The sequence below is a fragment of the Neopelma chrysocephalum genome, unplaced genomic scaffold (genome assembly GCF_003984885.1).
Source record: "Neopelma chrysocephalum unplaced genomic scaffold, ASM398488v2 Primary Assembly neopelma1_25, whole genome shotgun sequence".
Taxonomy (NCBI): domain Eukaryota; kingdom Metazoa; phylum Chordata; class Aves; order Passeriformes; family Pipridae; genus Neopelma; species Neopelma chrysocephalum.
In genome coordinates, this window is record NW_020897694.1 from 34,531,656 (window position 1) to 34,555,271 (window position 23,616).

At 39.4% G+C, this 23,616-nt stretch overlaps 1 protein-coding gene across 5 annotated transcripts in view; it reads left to right on the forward strand.

Annotated features, from left to right (window-relative positions):
• Positions 1-965: 965 nt before the first annotated feature.
• The window catches only part of UBE3A (ubiquitin protein ligase E3A), a 53,903-nt gene continuing 31,252 nt past the window's right edge, over positions 966-23,616 (forward strand). Inside the window, exons 1-6 of one of the 5 annotated variants that reach the window (XM_027674851.1) lie at positions 966-1,026; positions 4,788-4,877; positions 10,490-10,557; positions 18,171-18,317; positions 18,922-19,040; positions 22,437-22,481. In XM_027674851.1, coding sequence (XP_027530652.1) covers positions 19,021-19,040; positions 22,437-22,481 — 65 coding nt within the window. In that variant the 5' untranslated portion in view covers positions 966-1,026; positions 4,788-4,877; positions 10,490-10,557; positions 18,171-18,317; positions 18,922-19,020. Of the gene's footprint in view, positions 1,027-4,787; positions 4,878-10,489; positions 10,558-18,170; positions 18,318-18,921; positions 19,041-22,436; positions 22,482-23,616 lie in introns of those variants that run through there. The other 4 variants (XM_027674852.1, XM_027674853.1, XM_027674854.1 and 1 more) reach the window with 4 other exon arrangements.

The window sequence follows — 23,616 nt, forward strand, 5'->3', positions numbered from 1 at the left end:
TGTATGTCTATGTATGTGCGTAAATATATGTGTATGTATGACTGTGTGCAGGCACACGTGTGTATTTGTGTGTATGTGGGTGTGTATGTATATGTGCATATATATATGTGTATGTCTGTATATGTGTGTCTGTAAATGTGTCTGTATATGTGTGTATGGGTGTGTGGGTATGTATATGTTTGCACGTGTGTGCATGTGTGTGGATATGCGTTTGTAAGTGTAAGTATACGTGTGTGTATATATGTGTCCGTATACACGTGTATGCGTCTGTATACGTGTACGCTTCTGCAATGTACGCGTACGTATCCGCGCTCCCGCCCGGCCGCGCACCCCCACAGACCCCCGCGCCCCTCGCCCGCCCGCGAGTCACCCCCCCGGGTGTTGCGAGTGCGCACGCGCGATCCCCCGCCCCGCCTCGCGCGCCGGGCTGACCGCCGCTCTACTGACGGGGAGGAGCCCCCGCCCCGCCCCACCCCAGCACCACCTCCCCCTTGCCCTCTTCCAACATGGCGGCCTTCGCCTCGCACGCGTGAGTGCGCAGGCGCCGCTCCGCCTTGCCCTATCCGCCGGGCGCCGACGCAAGCGCACAGGGCCGGAAGGCGCCGGTCCGGCCGCTCTCTATGGTTTCCTGCGGTGGGTAGCGCGCCGCTGCCTCGCCTCGCCCCCGCCCGCGCTGCACGCCGGGACACGGCCGGTCCTCCCTGCCTCTCTCCCGCCCCCCCCGCGCACCCCGAGCCTGCGCCGCGCCGACATCCGCGTTGTCCCAAGATGGAGGCGCGGGGCTCGCGCTGAGCGCGGCCCGGCCCGGCACAGCAGCAGGAGCAGCAGTAGGAACAGGAGGAGGAGACGCACCCGACCGGCCCGGCCGCCTCTCCCTCTCCGCCCCGCCAGGCCGCGGCACCGGCAGCAGCGGCGGCGGCGCCTCCTCCTCGCCCGCGGCCCGGCCCCGAGCGCGGCGCGGCCCCCGCATGAGCCCGGGCGGCGGCGGCGGCGGGAGCGCCCCGGAGCAGCAGCCGCGGCGCCCAGGTCCGTGTGGGTACCGCGCAGGGTGGGAGCGGGGATGGTGCCTGGCTCACGCCGACCCTGGAGGGGAGGGAGTCGCGGGAGAGGCGGCCTTGCCCGCTCTCCGCCGCCGGGGTGGGGAGGGCGGACGGGAGGCGGCGAACCCGGGGTCCTCTCCCTCCCGGGAGGCACACGGGCGTGGGGCCGCCCCGGCGCTCCCCAGGAGCGGGAAGGCCGGCCGGGCGGGTGGCTCCGGGCTTCCCCCGCCCCTCCGGGAAACCGGGTTCGCCGGGCGACCTTGGGTGAACCCGCCTGCCCTGCCTCAGCTGCCCGGCCCGGGGCTGCTCCGCGGGGCTGCCCTGGGCATGGGCCGGCTCGTTGCCATCGGCGCGGCCGCTGCGGTAACGGGAAGTGCTACGAGGGTCTCTGACCAGTGTGCAGGGCCTGCTTCACAAAGTGGCTCCGTTCACTTGCTCGTGTTACCTCCTGCGCAGCCTGAGGAGTTGGGTCTGCTCACCTGTGCACAGGCAGCCTTGATGCATGTGATTGGTCGCTCCTGATTGCGGGTCTTTCTGGGTTTCAGTTTTTAAGCAGTATTTCTCTTAAAGGATGTTAAGGTTCACTGTTGATTTGTAAATCAGATGTCTAAGACGATGTGTTGTGGTCGTTCAGAAGTTACTACTGCTTAGGAAACAAAACATGTTCCACGACTCTCCTTTAAGTGGCAGGAACCTGTAATCTATAGACTTGCAGTTATTCCTTTTTTGTTTTCCCTCTAGTTAATGAAAATACTTGTTTGTATTTCCTTCCATGTAACGTGTCTGATGTTCTAACTCTGAGACAAAGCACGTGTCTTACACATCACTTCAGGGATGCTCCCTCTGTCTGTATTGAAACTTAGCTGCCTCAGTAGGAGTCTGCAGACCTCAGGCCCTGTGAGAACTTGGCTTCTCAGATTGGTTTTGTCGAGCGTCTTGCATGTCTAGCAAAAAGTTGCTCAGTGGAAAATTGTACCAAATTTTCACTTTGATTTCCTAACAAAGTAAGACCTATGTGGTTGTATTGTCAGTTTATCTTTTTTTTTTTCTGACTGGCTGACTGGTTTGAAAGAGAGAGGTCTAAAAGATAAGATTAAGTTCCTAATTCATGCAAATAGCATCCACTTACAGAGAGATTCCCTGCTAAGGGAGAAGCTACACTCTTAGAGGTTGTACTGTGTTGTTAAACATCTATGACTGGTGGGGGAGAATAATGCAGGTGGTGAGAGGTACCTCTTGATAAGAATGAAAACTGCTGGGAAACAGGCTTTACAGTTTTCACAAACTGCTTGGTTTGGATGGTGGCACTGAATACTCTGTGCCCTTTTGTCATGGAAACAGTTTAAGGTACTTTTGAGAAATTGGAAAACATGATAAAACTCAGTTTAATGAGTGTGTTGAATTAAAAATATTAAATGTGCATTGCTAAACTGCTGTGGATATGTGAAGAAAACTATCACTTATGTTTGTCTTTTAAAACAGATGCAGTTTGCAGTGCTTATGACTTGTCTTCCTGGTAGTAATATTCTGTCAACTCAATACAGAAAAACGTTCAAAGAAGACCTAGTCCACTACTTAGGTTTACAAAGCTGAAAAATACCTTTAATTGAAATTATTTCTGTGTAATGTTACAGATGCTTCATCTCTTTTACAAATACCTTCCATTCTGCTGTAAATGTTTGCTGTTTAATGTAGCATCTTTCCTACTGGAATTAACAAGTTAATTTTGTTTATCAGAGTTCTTTGCTATTTCTCTTCACTGGAGTGTCCTGAGTATATCCTAGGAATTTAGAAACAAAACCACCAATTTGGCAATATCAGTGGTTGATTTGTTTGGGTTTGTTTTGGGATATGGTTCTGTGACCGTGTAGAAAAAGCCAGGCTTGAAAAAGCAGAGACTTTTTCACAGCAGTGTGCTTCAACGCCTGGATTTCTCAGTCCAAGTCCTCTTCAGAACTCTAAAGTTGTAGAGATTTGATCCTTTTTTTCAATACCAAACAAAACTCTTACTCTTTTTTTTTTAATTGCTGATGTTGCTTAAAAACATGCAAACAATGATTCTTTTGTGAATGGACTTTGAAATTGGGTGTATACGTTAAATACATATAGGGATGTTCTCAGCTTGTTAGAGCACCTTGAGATTGTCCCTATTCTAATTGACTTGAGAAAATAAAACAGATTCTTTTTCATATAATTTAACTTCTCTTTCAAAAATATGAAATGACATCTGTACCACAGTATCAAATCATTATGTTTCATTATGATTGTCCCTTGTTGACATTTTCTTTACTAGTTCACAGGTTCTATTAACCAAATAAATAATAGAGGTAGAAATATCTTTGAGTTGAGTTTTAAGTAATAAACATGTTTAATTGTGAACATATTGAAATATATAACATTTTAATAAACAATAATTAGTGTAGTACATTATATGACACTTATGATGAAATTAAATTAGTGATTACCATTTGTAAATATGCATCATCTTAATTTTTGCTGTGCAGGAAAGAATTTCCTTCCACCCTCTGCTACTTTTAGTTTCAGTTTACTTAGTGATTGTCCAGAGAGAATTCATCCTTTTTTAAGCACAGGAAATATCTTTCTCCCTCCCCACACTGATGTATTCATACACCTGAAGATAAAGGCCACTAATTCTTAAAAATAGAACATGCAATTGAGGGAAAAGGGGACAGAATTCATGAAGTATGTAGGCATATATCTCATTTCCAGCATCAGTCTTCATTTCTGGTACTGTGGGCCAGGTCTTCACTCTAATTAATGAATTGATATTGATTTTTAAACAAAGGAAGCGTGTTTTACAATTTTTCTGAATTATCCTGTATATTTAAGGTAGTTTTATAGTTCCATAGAGAAGCAGTGTTGAAAAGTTTCCTGTCATTAATCAAATTCCGATTTGTACATGGAATGAGAGGGTTAATACATTTGTTACCAGGGTCTGTAACAAAAAAATCTAGAGTATGTTGTTTACTTAAAAAAAATTACTCCTTCCCCCCCCTCCCAGAAACATGCTGTAAGCATTGTTAAATAGCTGGTTCCCAGAGACAACAGCAATGAGCAAATCTCTTGTGTGAAGTTAATTTTGTCACCTTAGATACTTTGACCTCAACGTTTACTGCATTAACTTCTGGTATTTGCAGGCAGTGCCTGACAGCCTCATAAGGTTGTGTTGTCCATTAATAAAAGTTTGGGAAAAAGCTGGTTCTTATGAATAGTAATGTGTGTAACATATCTGGTTGGTTAGCAGAAAGCCAGCAAATACAATCTAGAGGTAACATTTTGTAACGAAGCCACACTTCAGTAGCTGCACCAGCTGGTGACACATTTCTTCAGAAAATAACCTCATAGGAGAAACATGAAAAAGAAAATGAAACAATGTTGAGATCCAAGTTTGGCAATATAACATGTGACTAAATAGCACTTTAAATTGCTGTTTTTGAATAGTTCCACCCTGCTGTGGCTAGGAGTGGCAGAACTTATGGACAAAATAACTTACTGGGTGCAAAATTACATTATAAATTAAATATTACCATGGTGTTCTGTCTCAGAAAATACTCTTATGAATGAATCTCTTAAAGGAAGCATTAACTACTTCTTACTTACCTTAATATGTTGAGCCTGCTTCCCTGTATTATGCAAACTGATGAATGGAGGAAGGGGGTGGAAGTCAGTCTTTACCAATATTCTTTCCATGATCATCCTGCATGGCTCTTTGCCCATGTTTTACAGAGTGGTGAAGAATTAGGAGAAGCTGCAGTTGTTCAGCTGAGTGGAACTAAATGGGTGGCTTCCCTCTGGACCCTCACTTCACTGTTTTAGGTAAGAGGGGTGATTTGCTTCTTTTGAAGCAACTTGCATTTCCTTAGAGCAGAAGTGTATGTGTTTTGACAGAAACTTCTGGTTAGCAAAGCAGAGGTTTGAACTTTTTTTTTCAGGCTGGTGGCTTGAAAGGGATGTTCATAGTATGTAGTTGTCCCAGTACTTTTCATTGAAAAGTGTTGCTGTTTGCATCCATTCAAATAACTTTAAAAACATGCTTCATATACTAACATGATTTCATTTTGAGGATTGTGCTTATCTTATGTAGTATGTCAAAAGTGGGACTGTCACCAGAGGTGGATCATAGCAGTGATGATTTAGGACAAACTTGAACTGATGTACCAGTTGACTGCTTAATATGGAGCGTACTGCTTTTTTTTTCCATAGGCTTGGAATAGTTTGGGTTGGAAGGGACCTTTAAATGTCATCTAGTCCAACCCCCCTGCAATAAGCAGGAACATTTTCAGCTAGGTCAGGTTGCTCAGAGCCCCGTCCAGAGCTTGACCTTGAACGTTTCCAGGGATGGGGCATCTCCCACCTCTCTGGGCAACCTGTTCCAGTGTTTTACCACCCTCATTGTAAAAATTTCCTTTCTTATATCTAGTCCCCATCTACCATCTTTTAGTTAAAAATCATTACCTTGTCCTGTCATAGCAGGCCCTTTTAAAATGTTTGTCCTCATCTGTCCTATAAACTCCATAAGTACTGAATGGCTGCAGTCAGGTTTCTCCAGATCCTTCTCTTCTCCAGGATGAACAACGCCAGCTCTCTCAGCCTTTCCTCATAGGAGAGGTACTCCAGCCCCATGATCATTTTTGTGGCCCTGCTCTGGACTTGCTCCAAAAGATCCATGTCTTTCCTGTGCTGAGAACTCCAGAACTGGATGCAGTACTCCAGGTGGGGTCTCAGAAGAGTGAAGTAGAGGGGCAGACTTGCCTCCTTCAACCTACTGGTCCTGCTGCTTCTGATGCAACCCAGGATATATTCTGGTCCGCAAACCACCAGTATCTCCAAGTTCTTCTCTGCACAGCTGTCAATTCCCACATCCCTCAGGCCTGGATTGACAGCAAGGGTTGTCCTGACCCAGGTTCAGGACCTTGCACTTGGACTTGTTGAATGAGGTTCCAATGGGCCCCCTTTTCAAACTTGTCCAGTTCCCTCTGGATGGCATTCCGTTCCTCAGGCCTGTCAGCCACATCACACAGCTTGGTGTCATCTGCAGGTTTGCTGAGGGTGCACTAAAATCCCACTGTCTGTCAGTGAAGATACTAAACAGAGCTGGTCCCAGTATGGACCCCTGAGGGATACCAGCTGCCATTGACATTCATCTGAACATTGAGCCATTGACCTTATGCATGCAACCATCCAATCAATTCCTCATCCACCAAAGAGTCCAACCATTAAAACCACATCTCTCCAATTTAGGGTGAAGGGTGTTGTGGGGGACCATGTCAAAGGTCTTACACAAGTCCAGCTAGACAACATCAGTAGCCCTTCCCTTGTTCACTGATGAAGTCACTCTATCATAGAACAGCACTAGGTCGGTCAGGCAAGACTTGCCCTTGGTGAAGCTGTGGTGGCTGTCTCAAATCACCTCCCTGTCCTCCATATGCCTTCATGTTCAGTCCTTTTGTGACAAAATGTCAAAGCTGTGACCTAAATAATTAAAGACAAAATTTATGTGTAAACTGTAGGATAGTTTGAAACCCAAAGGGAATTTGATCTTGATGGATTGTGCATCATCCAGTAGGATCACAAGCAGAAAATCATGGAAACTGTATTTGAGGTTGCTGCATAACTGGCAACAATTAGTCCATATAGTTTGCTTTTCATTCTGGTGTCATGTGAGAACTGTGACAGAACTTCTGTCTTGACTGAGATAGAGTTCTGGAGGTGAAACTAGTTCATCTCTACTTCACAGAGAAGACCACTGTCTTTGCTTCCTTTGACAGACCCTTTTTAGGGCTTGTTAATACTTTCTTGATAGTCATTACACCAAAGAAGTTGATGAAACGAGGAGATTAGGATGACAAACATTCCTCTCCCTTACCTTTAGCAGCTATGCACAGAGGAGGCACAAGAGTGATCAATATTGTGTTGCCAAGCTTGCACAGTGCTGAGAGATGCCAGGCTTGTCCAGGCAGCCAGGCTCTGGCACTACTTGTGTGCTCCTGCTCTGGTATGCTCTGTGGGACCCAGGTTGGAGCAGCTGCCGTTCAGCAGGCTTGGGGTGTTAGAGGGTGGTGGAGTGGCTCTTAAAGGAGCTGAACTTCTGAAGTGGGACATATGTCAAAATACTTCAAGAAAGGCTATCATAGTTGTAGATGAATTTTTCTTTTGCGTTATGGTTAGTCATGTGTTTGAGCTGACTACTGTAATGCTTAAAATATTTTTATTTTACAGTGTGGTGTTTTTCATTTTCTTAAAAGGAATCAAAAACTTTTGCAAAGCTAGATAATACTGAAGAAGTTTACCACTACCGTAGAATTTATGTTTCTAGTACGTTTCATCTTTCTTATTTGTATAGCCATATTCAGATAATGATTGCTTTTTTTTTTTCATAGAGAAATCTCATGTCCAAAGTCTTGGTGATGAATACTATGGTTTACTCTGTGTATACACCCTACTTTATTTTTAGAAAGTCCAAGGTATACCAGTGTACACTGACTGAGTAGCAACATCCAGGCATGTTTCAGCTGTTGTAGGAAAATTTACTTGTTGTAGATAATAAAAATACATACTTAAGAGTCCACACAACCTGCAAATCCCATCAGAATTCCAGGACAAGGGAATTCCTGAGAGAGTATATCACTTCTGTGAAACACTGGTATTTTTTGGTTGTGAAGGTTGAGCCCTTTACATAGTCCAGCTAGACTGGAAAAGAATCCATTTGCAGGATTCCTATAACCTGAATATCTTATTGAAAGAAGGATGTTTGAATACTTGTTTTTTATTTGACTAACGTGATTTTGGTTAAATTTTATTTTGGTTAACATTAAATGTCAGTTAAATGTCAGTTGTGGAAGAAAATTATTATTAATTGAATTTAAATATTTGAAATTGTGTTAGAAAATCTATAATACTGGGTAACATACCTACCATTTCCTTTAGGGTAATGCTCTCAGAATTTTTTCTTCTATTCCTGTTGTATGACAGTTATTGAAAAAAAAAAAACAAACTAGGCAAACACAACAACCCAAATACACAAGTGGAAAATATCATTTAAGCACTGATAGAGGTGATTTTATGATATCTTTTATCAAACCAGATATGAGAGTTGCAAAGCATTTTTTGTAATTTATAATTAATTTCTTAAATATTTTGCAATTCTGTATAGTACTATGCCCTGTGTGGCCATCCATCTATGAGAAGGACACTCTAAACAAACCTACGTCCTGAGGACCTCACTGCCATTGTCCAAGCTTGCTTGGCCCCGGCAGATGAACCTTAGGATTAAAGGGTGGGCTCAGTTCAGCGCAGGCTGTGTCTCACCTAAAAAATCCATTGCGCAGGCTGGAAAGGTAAAAAGACCTTTCCCCAAATCTTTGTTCGCGAAGATGGGCCATTATAGTACTATGTGGTTAATTCAGTGGTTTACAAGTCTGTGTTATTATAATCCAGTGTGCCTTGAAGTTTCTTTTTCTTATTGCAAATGTATGACATAGTTGTAAACAAGCAGCTCTTTTGGCTCTGGTCATGTGACAGATCAAGTTTTTTTTTTAATGTTGAGTGGACATGATAGTGTCGGCCAAGAATTTAGTTACGCTGGCCATTTACTTTTTTTTTAGGCAGATGTGGCTTAGTGCTAATTAAGAAGTATTCTAAAGGTGAATGTGAAAGCATGTCTGACTTCATGAAATCATTTTCATTCCTTTTGGACAAGCATTACAGATCCTTATTTCATTTTGTTGTTGGCCATGTAATCTTTGAGCAAATGTTTTTAGTAGACTGCTCAACTCTCTGTTCTGCCTTAGTGATGGCTGGTGGGGAGAGACTGAAGAAGAAGTGGAAGTCCAGGAATTTCAGTTTTGTGTTGCTGGAATTATTTGCTCTTCTGCTAACTGCATGTTGTTATGCAAATCCCCTGTCTACATCTCCTCCTTTGTGGTCTTGTTTGCTCTATCAATGGTACTGTCCTACACTACTCCATAGCTTCAGTTATGTTGGGAAACATTGTTTGCTTTACTCCTATTGCTGAGCAATATTCATAAGATCCTTGGTAGATGTATTTGTGATACTTCTTCATGCTGTACTTGGTGCTCTCCTCCTACTCTGTGCATGCTGAAAATTGGTGCTTTTGTACCTTAGAGGGGAATGAGAGAATTTTATACAGATGACATTGCTCTGTGTATGTACAGGAACAAATATATACACTGAAGTTTAAGATGGAAGTCCTGCTATGCAAGGTGTGAAAATATTGGTCGCGTTTGTTAGAATACTTTTAACTGAATGTTTAATGGAGTTACTGTAAGTGAAGAATTATTCTTCAGTAGAATATAAGGGGTTCTGGATTTCTGTTGTTGATATGGAGTGGAAGTGCTACCTCCAAACAGGAAAATCATCAGTTACTCTTTCATATTGTTCAAATAAATTTTTCTTTTTTTCTTCTGACTGGCAATAAAGTTTTCTTGATACAGTTGTGTATCATTAATCCTAACTCTACAGAAAGCTACGTAATTATTAGAACTTTTTGTCAAAATAGCAGTCTTGTTTCATGAAACAGGTAGGGTGCCCTATATAACTTTTTTTTAATACGAAAAATTGTGTATAAACTGTTAGTGTTTAGAGCTTTTCTGGCAAGACTCTGTTGGTCCAGAATCACCCCATTTCACTTTCCTGATAAGGGAATGGACCCTTGGCACTAAATGAGGTTTGACGTATTTAAAGATAAACCTGAATCTACTTTTAAAGTAACCAGATCAGGATTTTCTTCATGAGAACTCTGATCTATGTTGGAGAGCAGCCTAAATCAGCTGTGTTGGATTTTTTTTTGTTCTTAATAGAGTTTTTAAACAAAGAAATTATGTATCAAATCTTCATGGTACTGAAAATGTATTACTCTGTGCCAAATGACTAACTTTTTGGAAAGTAGTTGCTAGATTTCATAGAATCAGGGAGTGATTAGGATTGGAAGGGACCTTAAAGATCACCTAGTTCCAACCCCCCTGCCATGGGCAGGGTCACCTTCCACTAGACCAGGTTACTGAGAGCCCCATTCAGCCTGGTCTTGAAGACATCCAGGGATGGGAAGTCCTGTAGTATCAATACAGGGGAAAGAATAGGGAACACTGTTTGTATGAACTTTCTGCTTTTGTAGCTTCCCTAACATAATAAGTATTTTCTATTGTGTTTTTTTATAGAAAGTATGATTTATTTTGGTAAGGTATATGGTTTAGTTTTAGGTAGTCCTGTGAGGAGCAAGGAGTTGGGTGCAATGATCCTTGTTAGGTTCCTTCCACGTTGACATATTCTACAATTCTGTGTTTCCTTTCTTTGCAGACTTGTGACTAATTGAATAGCCATTCTTGAATGTATTGTCTTGAAGTCGTATTGAGCTTCAGATCAATATGGAGCAGGGTGCAAAAACTGAACTGTAATGTTTTGTATTATAGGTACAAGAACTGTAGAAGTCCATTTTGGAATTTGAAAGAGCAAGATTGTTCAGCTCTTGAAAGATATGGTATGTTTATATTTTCACTTATATATTATTTGTATTCTAGTAATTATAAAAGCAAATAGTTACACTTTTGTTTCCTGATTTTAAAAAGAAAAACAAAGTTGAAAGTAAATTCAGGAAGAAATGGACATTCATTTGCCCCTTATTTTTGATGATGTTAACTATTACTTAGTCATAATTCTCTAGAAAACTGAGTTATTTGATTTTTCTTGGAGAAAATAAATACTGGTGATATAACATTGATGATTTCCCTTTTGATTTAACAAACTCAGCACCATGCTGCTACCATTCATTTATTTCTCCATGGATTAGATAAGAATTGGTGTTTTTCTGAAAGCTGTGTGGGTTGATTTTATTTGCTGCTGAGCATATTTATAGTCAGGCTTGTACACCCTTTAGATATGACTTGAAAAGTAAGTTCAGAACTACTAAAAACTTATGCAATCATCAGTGTAAGTCAAATTTACAGATAGGAATGCTGTGAATTACAGAAATATAATCTTTTCTAGCAGTGTTAACATAAACCCATGGTACATGTATCTCTTTTTGTCTAGGCTCCTAAGTGTCCAACCAGTTTAAAAATATGTATGTGTATTGCAGCAGGGTTGGAACTTAAACTTGTAGTTATTTTGATTTCCATTTCCTGACTTTATTCTGGTGTAGTTCTGTGGAGATACCTGGTATTCCTGTGTACCTGGAGGTGCACCACTTTGCAGTGTCTTTTAAGTCCTATAGTTCTGCAACTTGGTACATAAATAATTTTTGAAACTTTTTGCATCACTGCATTCAGAAAACCAATTATTGTTTAAGTTAATTTTTCTGCTATATTAAATAGGTCTATTAATGCATATATAAGATTGTATGTAGTTACTTCAACAACAGATTCTAAGCTATGTGTGTACTTCCTCTTTTAACCCCTTAAAATGTGGGGAAGAGCTCAGTAACTGCTGACAGGAGTTTTCTGTGCCATGGGTTTATGTCTGGATTTTTCTTTTGAAGGTAATTTACATAGGAATGTACTTAAAGTTTTGAAGTCTCAAGTTTGCAGAAAAGTTGTTGGATGTCTTTTTAAGTTCTGTTTTGTAGGAAGCTATAGATAGGTGATAATAATATGATTAATTCTAAGCTGAAACTTTAGCTGTAGAGTGTACTAATTAAAAATTGTAAATCTGTCAAAAAGCTACAATGTTACATTATCACAATCCAGATGTTCCTGAGAGAATTGTGTAGATTGGTCCTTTACTCTAGCAGGCATCTGGCAGGTAGTGTATATTCATTTTTGCACCCACAGCACCACTGGGACCACCCACCTGCTTCTTGCTCTCCAGTTCAATATCAGTTGTGTGTGTGATGGCTCTTCTTCAAACCTAAGCCATTGTTTATTTACTGCCATTATTCCTGCTGGCTGCTTTTTTTCTGGATGTTTAACTGCTTGCCACTGTATGTATGCGTAGAGTCTTTGTAATGATATGTGCTTCATAAAGTGATGAAGAATTCCCCTCTAGTCCCCCACAAATGGTGAGTAGTGAATACTACTGGAACATCAGAAAAGCTGAATGTCATGCTATAAAATTGCATGGTTGCTTGGTCTTAATATAAACTGTATTTAAACAAACATGCTAGTGACACTGAAGACTTGGTGAACAGAAAGGTGCTTTACATGGAAGGCAGCATGAAAACTGGGTGGCAAAAGAAATCAAAATAACAGAGCATAAGCGAAAGGACAGACAGAATGAAAGTTTAAATATTAAAGCTGAAGCAAAGCTGTAAAACTTACCTGAAAGTAACTGAACTTGATAACTAGCCAGTAAAAGGAGAGGTACTAGAAGAAATTTAAATAGATGATTGGATTTCACCTACTGATGTAGAAGGGACTTTCTATTCATAACCGTATATCATTTTGGAGGGAGCCTGGAGTAACAGGTATAACTGAAATAGAAACAAATGGTTCTGCTGCAAAAAAATTGGGAGTGTGTGTAGTGGAAGAAAAATCAGCTGTAGTCTAAGTGAAAAATGCAGAAGCTAAAGATAATTTTGAGTCTCTCCTTCTTTTACAGCAAGCCGAAATAGCAAGCCGAAACTAAATGTTGAAGGCAAAATCTAGGGTCCAGAGTTGCAGGGGCAGTTGTAGAAAATGGAAATAACACACAGGTCTTTAACTTTGACTTGAGGGGAAGGAACGAGGGCAAACATTAGATAATTTTCTGTTATTCTGTGCTTTGTGGATATCATGGTTTAACCCCAGCTGGCAACTGAACACCACACAGCCACTCTCTTACTCCCCGCAGCAGTGGGATGTGGAAGAGAATGGGAAGAGTAAAAGTGAGAAAACTCATGGGTTGAGATAAAGACAGTCTATTAGATTAAGCAAAAGCTACACACACAAGCAAAGCAAAACAAAGAGATTGTGGTCAGGCAGGTGTTATGCCATCTCCAAGAAAGCAGGGAACATGTGACAGTTACATGTGACTGTTCTGTCACATGAAACAATGACTTGGGAAGACAAATGCCATGACTCCGAACATTATCCCTGTTCCTCCTTTTTCCCTCAGCTTTATATGCTGAGCATGACACCATACGATAGGGAAATGTCTCTTTGGTCAGCTGGGGTCAGCTGTCCTGGCTGTGTCCCCTTCCAACTCCTTGTGCCTGCTTGTGGGTGAGGTGAAGAGCAGGAAAGGCCTTGATTCTGTGCAAGCACTGCTCAACAGTAACAAAAACATCCCTGTGTTACCTATACTGTTCCCTGCACAAATCCAAAACGTAGCTCCACACTAGCTACTGTGAAGAAAATGGACTCTATCCCAGCCAAAACCAGCACATAGAGTATTGACATAAAAGCAAAGTAAGTATACAGATATTATAGGATGGAGATTTGTATAAATTGATGCTTGATCTCTTTGTATTGAGATGCACAAAATTCTACCTTTATTAAACTCATAACTCATATTTTTACTGAAGTGTAAATTCCAAAATGGCACCAACTTTAATTTGAAGATAGTAGGAAATTCAGATCCTCACCCCAAATAATTTCTTCAAGTGTTACCTGTCCTCATTATCCCGCATGCTTCAGTTTCTAGTCATGGGGTGTTTATGTGCTTTCTTTTAGTTGGAAGATATTTGTGCTCTTTCTGTGCTATGAGAAGACTTAGTTTCTTCCAGTGTCCATAATGATTAGCTTGATTAACTTTGAATTCTTTTAATTGTCTAATCACAAGGCATTTTCCTCTATCTTCACGTTGTCTTTGTAGCTCTTTTCTACTACACTTTTGAAGAATATTGAATAATTGGAGAACTGGGTTTAAGTTTTGAAGGTGTCTGAAATACTTTAAGCAGATGAATAGACACTTTTCCATGAATCCTTCATGAGTCATATCTGTCATTCTTGCGATACTGGGAGCGTGTGTACGTTTGCTCATTGGTTGTGACTGCCTTAGTCATTTCAGGTTGGCATTTTCCAGGATAGAACCCAATTCTTTTGCTCTTCTAATGAATATGATTTTGCATTTGTTGTTATTAGTTGAATTGTTTCGTTTACTGGGCAGTGGAAAAAAAACATAGATGCCTTATTACTGTTTGGTTGGGGTTTTTTGTGGCTCCATTAGGATTTATATGATCAGGTTGTATTAGTGCTGGTTTATTTTACCGTAGGATCATTAATAATTTGACCTTCTAATTAGATGCATGAAGAAAACTTCTGAAAAAAAAAATGTCTTTTTATGTTTTGTGTGTTGGAAGCAACATGCAGGCAGCAAAAGTAAATGATATTTCCAACCTTATCAAGAAATTAAGGCTTAAATGTGCCTATTACATTATTTATTTGTTTTTTCTCTGCCGATGACAATTAAGGTTGAACGTAGGGATTTGGTAAATATTCTTCAAGACACTTGAATCAATCTCAAGTTATAAAAGGCCAACTTTCCTATAGAGATGACTGTTTCATTGTGGTGTTCAGAGTCATTCTGGGAACGTATAAAATTCATTCTCAGGGGATTCAGAGGGTTCTTCAGAAAACATACAAAAGCTATCTTTAGTGGTATCTTCTTGGGAGAGATGATTAATTAAGCAACTCAAATTCTGATGCTGGATGGTAAGGTAGATCATGGCACTTCTTTGTACAGATGTGAATCACCCCCATATTCAACATAGATCAAAAAGAGAATAATAAAAAAAATTGGATCGAAGATTACTTGGATAACTACTTCTGTAAAGGAAACCTAAATTCTTACAAGTGCCACCTCCCAAGGCACCCATCTTTTAATAAGGTAAATAAGAAGTTATAGTATACAAAAGTGTTCCTTCTCTAAGGGATCTTCCTAGACATCAGATACTGTGTGTCAGCTGCCAGATTGCTGTGCTCTCACAGAAAATAAGCATCAAATAACCCAGGGAAAGTAGTAGGTTTAGGAAATCCATATAAGTAACAACTTTTAATTTGGTGATTTGTACCTGGAAGTTATTTATCTTTATTTTTCATTGCTGACAAATAAGTACTTAAACTCTTCATGCTGTGGCTTTAGGTTTTATATGTTGCAGCTGGGGACCTCTTCTTGGCTCGTGTTTGTGATGGCAGACTTTCAACAGTAAATGAAATATGCAAAGAGAAGATCTCATTCAAGCTATGCAACAAAATTGCTTTTAGCCCCTTCTGATGCATCTGAACTTGCTTTCTGACATCTTGTTCTTTTACCCATTTATTATTTATTTCCTCCCTCTTCTTGAGCTGATAGGAACATTCTTTTCAGAAAATATTCACCTATGCTACCTTGGAGAAATAGATGGTGTTCCAAATCACTGTATAAACATTATTTATCCCGTTCCCTCTTGATGAGGACCAGCCCAAAACATACAAGGTTCTTCAGACATGTGGTTTGAAGACGTGGAACTTGTGTATTGTCTTCCTAATTGCAATAGGGGTTGTTGCAGTCCTAGTTGATTCTACCCCTCATAACTATTCACTAGGCAGATATAGCCTGCCCAGTCCCAAAGAGCCTAACGGCCGTCTTGGGTTTCTTGGACATACTCCACAGGCACAGACTTTGTTTCATACCTTCAGCTGCTCTGTGTGTCTGTGAAAGCCTAAACCGTAAGCCATGATGATCATAACAGCAAAGACCAGTGAAATTCATTTGAGTAAAAAGAATAAATATCTGCTCTGAGGCTGCCGTTCCTCCCTTCTAAAAGGTAAGTTAGAAACAGAGGGTTTTTTTGTAAGGGAATTCCTGTGACAAAAAGAGCAGTTGGTTTAGGTCAATTTCCTATTCTTCATAATACCCTTATCCAAGATGTTAGTGTATTCCTCAGTGTGGTTTCCCTTTCCTGATGAAGTGTCCTTTTACTCTCTTACCAGTTGATTTTTTTTCTGCCTTGTTTGTGTCAGGCAGTCAAAATGTCCTTTGTTCAAACTAGATTCAAAAAAAGTGATCTTTGATAGTAAGTCTCCTTCACCACCCACCCCATGTTTCAACATGCTGGTCTCTTTGCCAGCAGACGCCACTCTCCATGCATGAATGAAGAAGGTTTAGAAAAATTAGTTCTTTCATCTGTTCTAGGGAATTCTTGCCAATCATATTCTGTCCCACAGGAGTGGCAGCAAGGATAGATGGGGAAGGTAGGATGAGGAGGAGATAGATGGGAAAAATATTAATTTAGATTTTTTGCATCTAGATTGTTGAAAAGTAAGTAGCATGAGATTTTTAGATCCCAGTACAGTAAGTCTAGTTTTAAGATATCATGCAACAAATCAGAAATGCTGAAACTACCGTATTCAAAGCTGTGACCCTTGATAAAATCAATTTGTAGATACAAATTTCACAACAAAACTTACATGAGTTAACTTCGGCTCAGTGAGATTTGTGACAGTTCAGATACTGTCTCTCTTCATGGAACTGCTGTAGATATTATGTTCGGTGGTGTGGTAAATCTGACTAACAGAGTTGGATCTGTGTCAGGCCTTGGCACAAACTTTTCTTGGCTATGCTTGTAGAGCTGCCACCTTAATGTATGTTTTTAACATTCCAAAATCTGGTGGTGTTTGAATCCAGCACTAGCACTTTATTTGCTCCTTCACTGTTGTCAGTCATGTTCATGACTTCTCCCATATGAAACAGTCTCAGGACCTTGTTTTACTAAGGTTGCTGTCAGCCTGCTGTTCTAACGTGCTTCCATTTGAATGGAAGACTACTGTAAGGAACCTTTGTGCATAGTCTGGGTGATATAGTACCAAGTCTAGGTAGGGAGCAGTTGATCACATCCTCTCTGGAAAGGAGCTGATACTTCCAGCAATCAGACAGAATGCGGGTTTTCCAACCAACAAGGCTTTAGAGATTATACATCTGTCCTCTGACCACCACACTGAAAGTTACTTGAGCAAAGTGCTAGAATCAGTGTTAGAATAGGCATCTGTTTCTTTAAAGCTAAGGCTTACCTGAAAGTGGACATTTTCAGGTCTTAATCAGAATGCCAAAGCAGTGTTTTACACCTTATTAGTTTTGCATCACCATCTTAATTTTTGCTTTTCTGTACAGCAAACATTAATTTGAAAATCTTTACCATGTTTGTCCTTTAATGTTGACACATGAGGAACCTTTTCAACTGACTTTTATTCATTGTACTGCATTCCTGGCATTGACTCAGTTAAACTTTGACAATTTACACCTGTAAAACATAATAACTAAAGAACCTCTGTTTTGTTTTGGAGATTTTTGCTAGCCAGCTTCTTTTTCACTTTCCTTATGTCAACTGCATTTGTGTTAATGTGACAACAGTCAAATATTACTGATGTTAAAATCATTAAATGGTACTTTTTCTATCTCAAGGAGTGTTCATGATAAAACCAATAAGCATCATTCTGAAACCAACACAAATTTCATTCTCTTCAGAGTTTGTATCAGGATAGCAAACTGTAGAATGACAAAACTTGGCAGCTTTCTTGACAAACTTCAGAAAATCATAACCCTTGCTTACTGGTCGGTGATTTCATATCTCTGACAAGTTGACAGATACAAAGTAGCATTGAGAATCAAATCTAAGATCTCGCTGAAAGACTTGTAATAGGTTGGACTGAAGCACAAAAGAAGGTGCAGTAAAGAAACAAATGTTTTTTACTGAGACATTTAAAGCTACCTGATGTGCTCTCTTAGTATTTGCACCAGATTGCTTTGACTGCGGGTGTTGCAAAAAGCTGCGGGTGTGCCCTCAATAGCTTTGTGCACCTTGGTGTTCTGTATGAGGCGCTTGCTGCATGGCATCTGGCAAATGTGGGGCTTCATCTGGGTTACCACAGGAATGAACTTCTCAGGGTACAGAGGTCTGTCTTCATAGCTACTGCTGTTTAGAGAAACTAAGATAACTTTTTATTAACTAAATACACTAATAACTGCAATTTTAATCAAAACTTTATATTAGCAGAAAGTGAATAATGCTGCTTGTCATCTGACTCTCCATCAGAGGCCTTTTTTCTTTACAGGCTTTGTCCAGTGCACTTAGGAGCTTGGGTGGGAGAGAGAATGGGATGAATTGAGTGTTGAGTATTGTGTTTGGAAATATTTTATCAGTTAACTTTAGTTTAGAGTAGATAATAGCAGTAGGTAAGAGACTAACTGGTTCCTTTTCAGCCATGGAAGTAATCAGCTGGGGTGGTCCCAGGGCGCTCTGGGCACGAGTATTGCTGAGTGATCATTGGCTGCCACCTGCGTGACAAAGTAAAGGACCAACCCTTCAATTTATACCAGTGGAGCCAGATCACGGGAAACAATTGACAGGTAAAATATATTTTTGAAAATTTAAGGGAGAGGAGACAGAACATGTGATATAAATGGACCAAAGAATCTAAGGATTTGTCACAGATAGCAAAGGTTGCTCTTCTGAAAGTTTTACATGGCTGTAGCTTGCTTCATTTTGGGCAGAGGCACACAACAAAGTGCAGGTTACTTTTTGCTCCCCTGGGAACAGAGTCTTGCTAAGAAACAATGTTAATTGAGTTGTATCAGGGAAACATATAATGAAATTTTATTCTAGTTAGAAATTATAGTTCATAATTACACACATGCTTCCAGATCTTTGAATGCTTGTTGTATTAATGTTGGGTGCTTTCCAGTGGTCCCAAAGATGGGTTTGGATTTCAGTTTTTTAGAAAGACTAAAGTTACTGAATTTTCAAGTTCACTAGTTGATAGCACTGTACTAAGTTACTGTAGAATTCGTAGAATGCCTTGCAAAAAATGATTGTAAGTTGGTCTTAATCTTGGTCATAAAACAACGCTTAGTATCAATATTTTTCTTCTGTTCTTGTTGTTTTTTTTATTTAGAGGACTGGCTGAAAATAATTTTTAAGGGCTTTTTAACTACATTATTTTTACTTATTTAGAGTTGTTAAGCTTATGCTTAGCCCAGCGTGATACAGGACTGGTGTGACAACTCGGTTTTGATCAGTGACTCAAAATTGTGATCACCCTGATGTCACCGAATGGCCACAGCTTGTAAAAGGTAAGTATAAAGCATAGCAGGTTGTTTCTCAGGAATTTCTTACTGTCATGTTTATTTTAAAGTATTTAATTTGTATGGCTTAAAGTTAATTTTATAAATAGTAGTAAGTTATATTGTTTGTTTAAGATAAGTCAGCTGACAAAGTTGACTTACACTCTTGCTAACAGTGATTTCAAAGCTCACATTGTTTTTCCTTGCCTGCTTTTTAAAATATGAGCACTGTAGTGCTCCATGAACACCTTCTTAGGAACAATACTATTACTTAAAACTCTCTGGTAGTTTTTACTGTCATACTGAATTTCTGTATAAATTGTTTAACATACTTATTTAAGCAGTTTGTTAATTTTTCTTTTTTTAAAGTATTTGTCCAGGAGGCTTGATGATGTTAAAAATGTGTGAGCATGCATACCATTACTTTCCTCTCCTAAAGAGGTACACTGAAAGTAAAAGGATTGGCTTGCAGAATGGGAAAGTTGCTCCCTGTGTTATTGGAAATGAGCCACCATTTTAATTTGCTAGCTCATACTGCAGTATTCAGATTAGTTGATGTCTTGTGATCAGTATCTACAATCTAATTCAAAGCTGAAATTTTTAAGAGCATTTGCTCTGAGATTTTCTCTGAACAGAACTCTTGTTTCAGATTTTAAACATGATGAAAGGACATCTTGCTGTACTATATAGTTGTTTTTCAGTACTGTTGCCTGCTCAGAGAAAATAACAAGGTATCTTGTTTGTAAACAATTGGGTATTGCAGAATAAATAGCTTCTTAGCAAACAGGTACAACTTCTGTAATTAGATTGATCTTCCACTTCATTTAATGAGTACTGAAACCTCATTTTATTTGGTGCTTACATTGTCATTTGAAACCTTTTAAAATCGAGATAATATATGCATTAATAGTTCTGCAAATCATAATTATGGTAGGTCTGCTCATGTTTTAGAAAACAATAAGCTGAAGGAATTTGATCCCTGTTTTCTGTAGAACCACTTATCTTAGAGGACCAAAGCTTTTTCGACTCAGCTATATTGAAGTTTTTCTGAACTTTGCTGAAATGTTTTCATGTTTTTATTGTTTTGGGGGTTTTATTGGGTTTTTTAATTGTTTCTCTTATAGAATAAACTTTTTTTTTTCCACAGTAACATGTACTGAACTGTACTGTTTCTTTACAGCCCAGATGAAATTCTCACAAATTATGAGGATAGGAAGGGATTTTGGATATACTGATAGCTGTGTTTACATATCTGTACTGCAAATCACCAGGCTACCTTTTTTACCTGCAAAGTTTACATACCAAACTGCTCTTTTTCTCTAATTCTTCATACTACTGTTTATTTTAAAGGCTCAAAGTGATTAGTACTCTTGATGTTTTTCTTTTAATGCCACTACATCACTCATATTTTCATAGCAACTGGAAGCACTGCTCTTTCCCAAAGCTTCAATGTGTTGTATTTCCCAATACTGAAATAAAGATAGCAACACCTCAAACATCCGGACTTTTTGCTATCATTTTCTGAAGTCCTCGAAGTAAATAGGAGCTAGCCAGTGTGGATATAAACATGCTTCTCAGATTGTATGGCTTACATGCTTTGGTGAATAATTGGAAAAAAAAAAAATTGAGATTGTTTTCGTTAAGTATTTAGTGGCTTGTTTTGGTCACTGGAGTTGAAGGGAAATTAATTTTTTATTTGTTTTACTGCTAAGCATTATTTTTGTCACCAACTATCTTGTCCTGAACTTAGTGAGTAAGGGAAACATAATTGGAGGGAATAAATAGAGGCCAAATTTTGAGATTGGGTGGTTTTTATTTTATTTTCCAGTTAGAGAACATTTACATTTAAGCATGAGTATAAAAGTAGCTGAATAGGAAGTTCAGAATTCTGTCCTTATGTCAGTTAAATTTTAAAAGTTAATGAAATAGGAACAAATAATGTACTGTGTTCTGCATCATCTGTCACTGCATAGTATCCAGCTAGCCTAGGAATTATAAGTTATCTGCCAGAAATGCTTTCTAAGCACTTGATCTGTTTGGTAAAATCCAGAAAGTTGTTAAGATAGGGAATTTTAATAAAGGAACTAAAATTTTAGTAGAGAATTCAGAGAACAATCCAAGCTTTAGAGACCATCCAGTAATACAGCACAGTTAAACATGGGTAAAAAGGAATGTATCAGGCTACAGATGGAGATTTCCAATAGCATTTAGAATAGTATAGATAGTCATATAGTAAATATTAGAAATTCCATTCCTATAAACAAAGTTTTTTTCCTGAAAAAGCTATGGGAAAACCTGCTTAGCTGTCCTAATTGAAGTCCTCCAGCAGACTCTGGTGAAACCTACAAAGTGAGTTCTATTTTAGCTCACTTCTGTTTTGAGAGCTGTCATGAAAGAGACTTTTGTTCATGTAAGCTACAGAGTTTTACTGTAGTGGCTGTGCTCTGTTTCCACTCCTCAGAATATTTCCAGGGTGGCAGTTCTGGTCAAGTGTACCAAAATCCATATCCAAGTAAAGGTTTGATAAGGTCCTTTAGGGTATGATTTCAAGGCATTGTAAGGCAATGAAAATCAAAACTGCTGCATTTATACTGCCTTGTCTTCTGGATTGTCTAGTTACAAACTCACTGACTAAGGGAAAGTCCCAAAGGGAGGAAAAAAATACTGCCTAAAAAAAGTTAACTTTTTGAATCAGTGCTTCCTTAAGGAAGAAGATGGGATAAGGAGGAGCTAAATAGATATAATGTAGCCTACTTAAGTTAGTATGAAGCTATACCCCTTAAATTATTCTGTAAATTAAGTCAAAGGGGTTGCCAAGCTAAACACAGGTACTGCTTGTGTATTCAAAAATGCCAGACAGTAACACCTAATTCTGAATATTACTGTCTGATCTCTTGGCTGGAATGAAGAAGCAAAAAGCTGTCTGAGATTACGTCTACAAATTCAGGTGGAGAGAGATGTGAAATTTGTTATGAGATTCTGTTGGAACCTGCTTCTGAGAACAGTTGTGTAGAGAATCTGTTTGTTGCAGTTGATCACTGATAAACTTTGAGTATACATTTTGGTTACAGAAGTGATTATGAAGAACTAGCCCAGAACTGGTGCCCTATGCAGCCTGAATACAGAAGTACTGCCAGCAGATCTCTTCTCTAATGGCTGCTGTTGCATAAGCAGTGGGGGAAAGGTGCTGTTGTCCTTAGAGAAATCTGGCTTAATTATACTGTCAGGTTTTATGTTATAAGCTGTATTCTAGAGTTTGGTAAAATAAATTAAATCTGTAAGTGTCAAAAAGTTGATGCTGTTAGTGGCAATAGTACACTATCATTACTTTCCACCTTTCATAATTTTTCATATTGTAATGACTTAAAAGAACAAAAGGTTAAGGTTTTCTATCTGGTTTTGCAGATCACCAGGAGAACCTCACTCTGAGAACATTGAAACTAGCCGAATGTAAGTAAATGAGTGGATGAGTTTGGTGGATCTTGTTTAAAAATCTTTTGAACTTATGTAACAGCTACTCTTGCATCTGCTTCATAAAAAGAAGACAAAAGCTGAGTAGAACTGTAGAATTACTTTAGAAAGTTTCAAGTTAATATTTTGCTATGGAAAAATAATTTCAAGCCTCTGTATAAACTGTGAGATTTTTTTTGGAGGGTGAATGAGTTGAAGGGAAAGTTTAGAGGCTTAACTAAACACTAACCAGTAGATGGTAGCATAATACAGTGTCAGAAATCTGAAGGCCTACATTCAGACTTGACAGTAAGGGTGTAATTTCTACCTGCTGTTCACTAACATCTTGCATGGGTTTGAAGACACTTCAGTACTAAGGCACAACACCTGCTAATATGTATTGTGGCATGGATTGTTGAACTAAGAAAAAAATTTAATTTGGTGAATTTATATACTAGTTAATTCTAGAAACAACAAATTGGCTCTCTTTCACTAAACAGTGAATCTTGCATAGCATCTTGCTGACAGTTCTGAGTCTTTTTTTTGTCTGTCTTTAGCGTAGAAGCCAAGATCAACTAGAAGCAGATTGTGATGGGCTGAAATGTTCGTTTGTATTTAAAATTCAAAAGGGTTGCAGGAATGAGAGGACCATTTTTAAAAAGTTATTTGACACTTTATTCTTCTGTGAGTTAGCAAACAAAGATTCTTTCCTAGCTATTCAAACAGTCCTGTCATAGAACTCAAATAGGGAAACCACAAACTCTGCTTTCCTGGCTTACAGCACAAGTTCCAAAATAATAGAGGGAGTGTAGCGCAATGGTTAGTGTACTGTCTAAAGCTTCAAAGGATCTGGGTTCATTTTTCTTCTACCACAAACTTCCTCTCTGACCTTAAACTGTCTCCTCCACGCCTTCCCCCCAAGTGGTTTAGTATTTTACGCACTGTGGGCTGGATGCCAGTTTCTGGATGTTTTGTAGGCTAGGGACATGGTGTCAATTGCTCAAGGACTTCTCTACTGTAGCTGCCCAACTTGGGGAGGAGCAAAACTGAGGTTGAGCCCACACACACATTGGACTGCATACCTAATTTTAAAAGTGATGAGAAGGAAGCAAGAATGCTTTTCTGATGTGTTTTT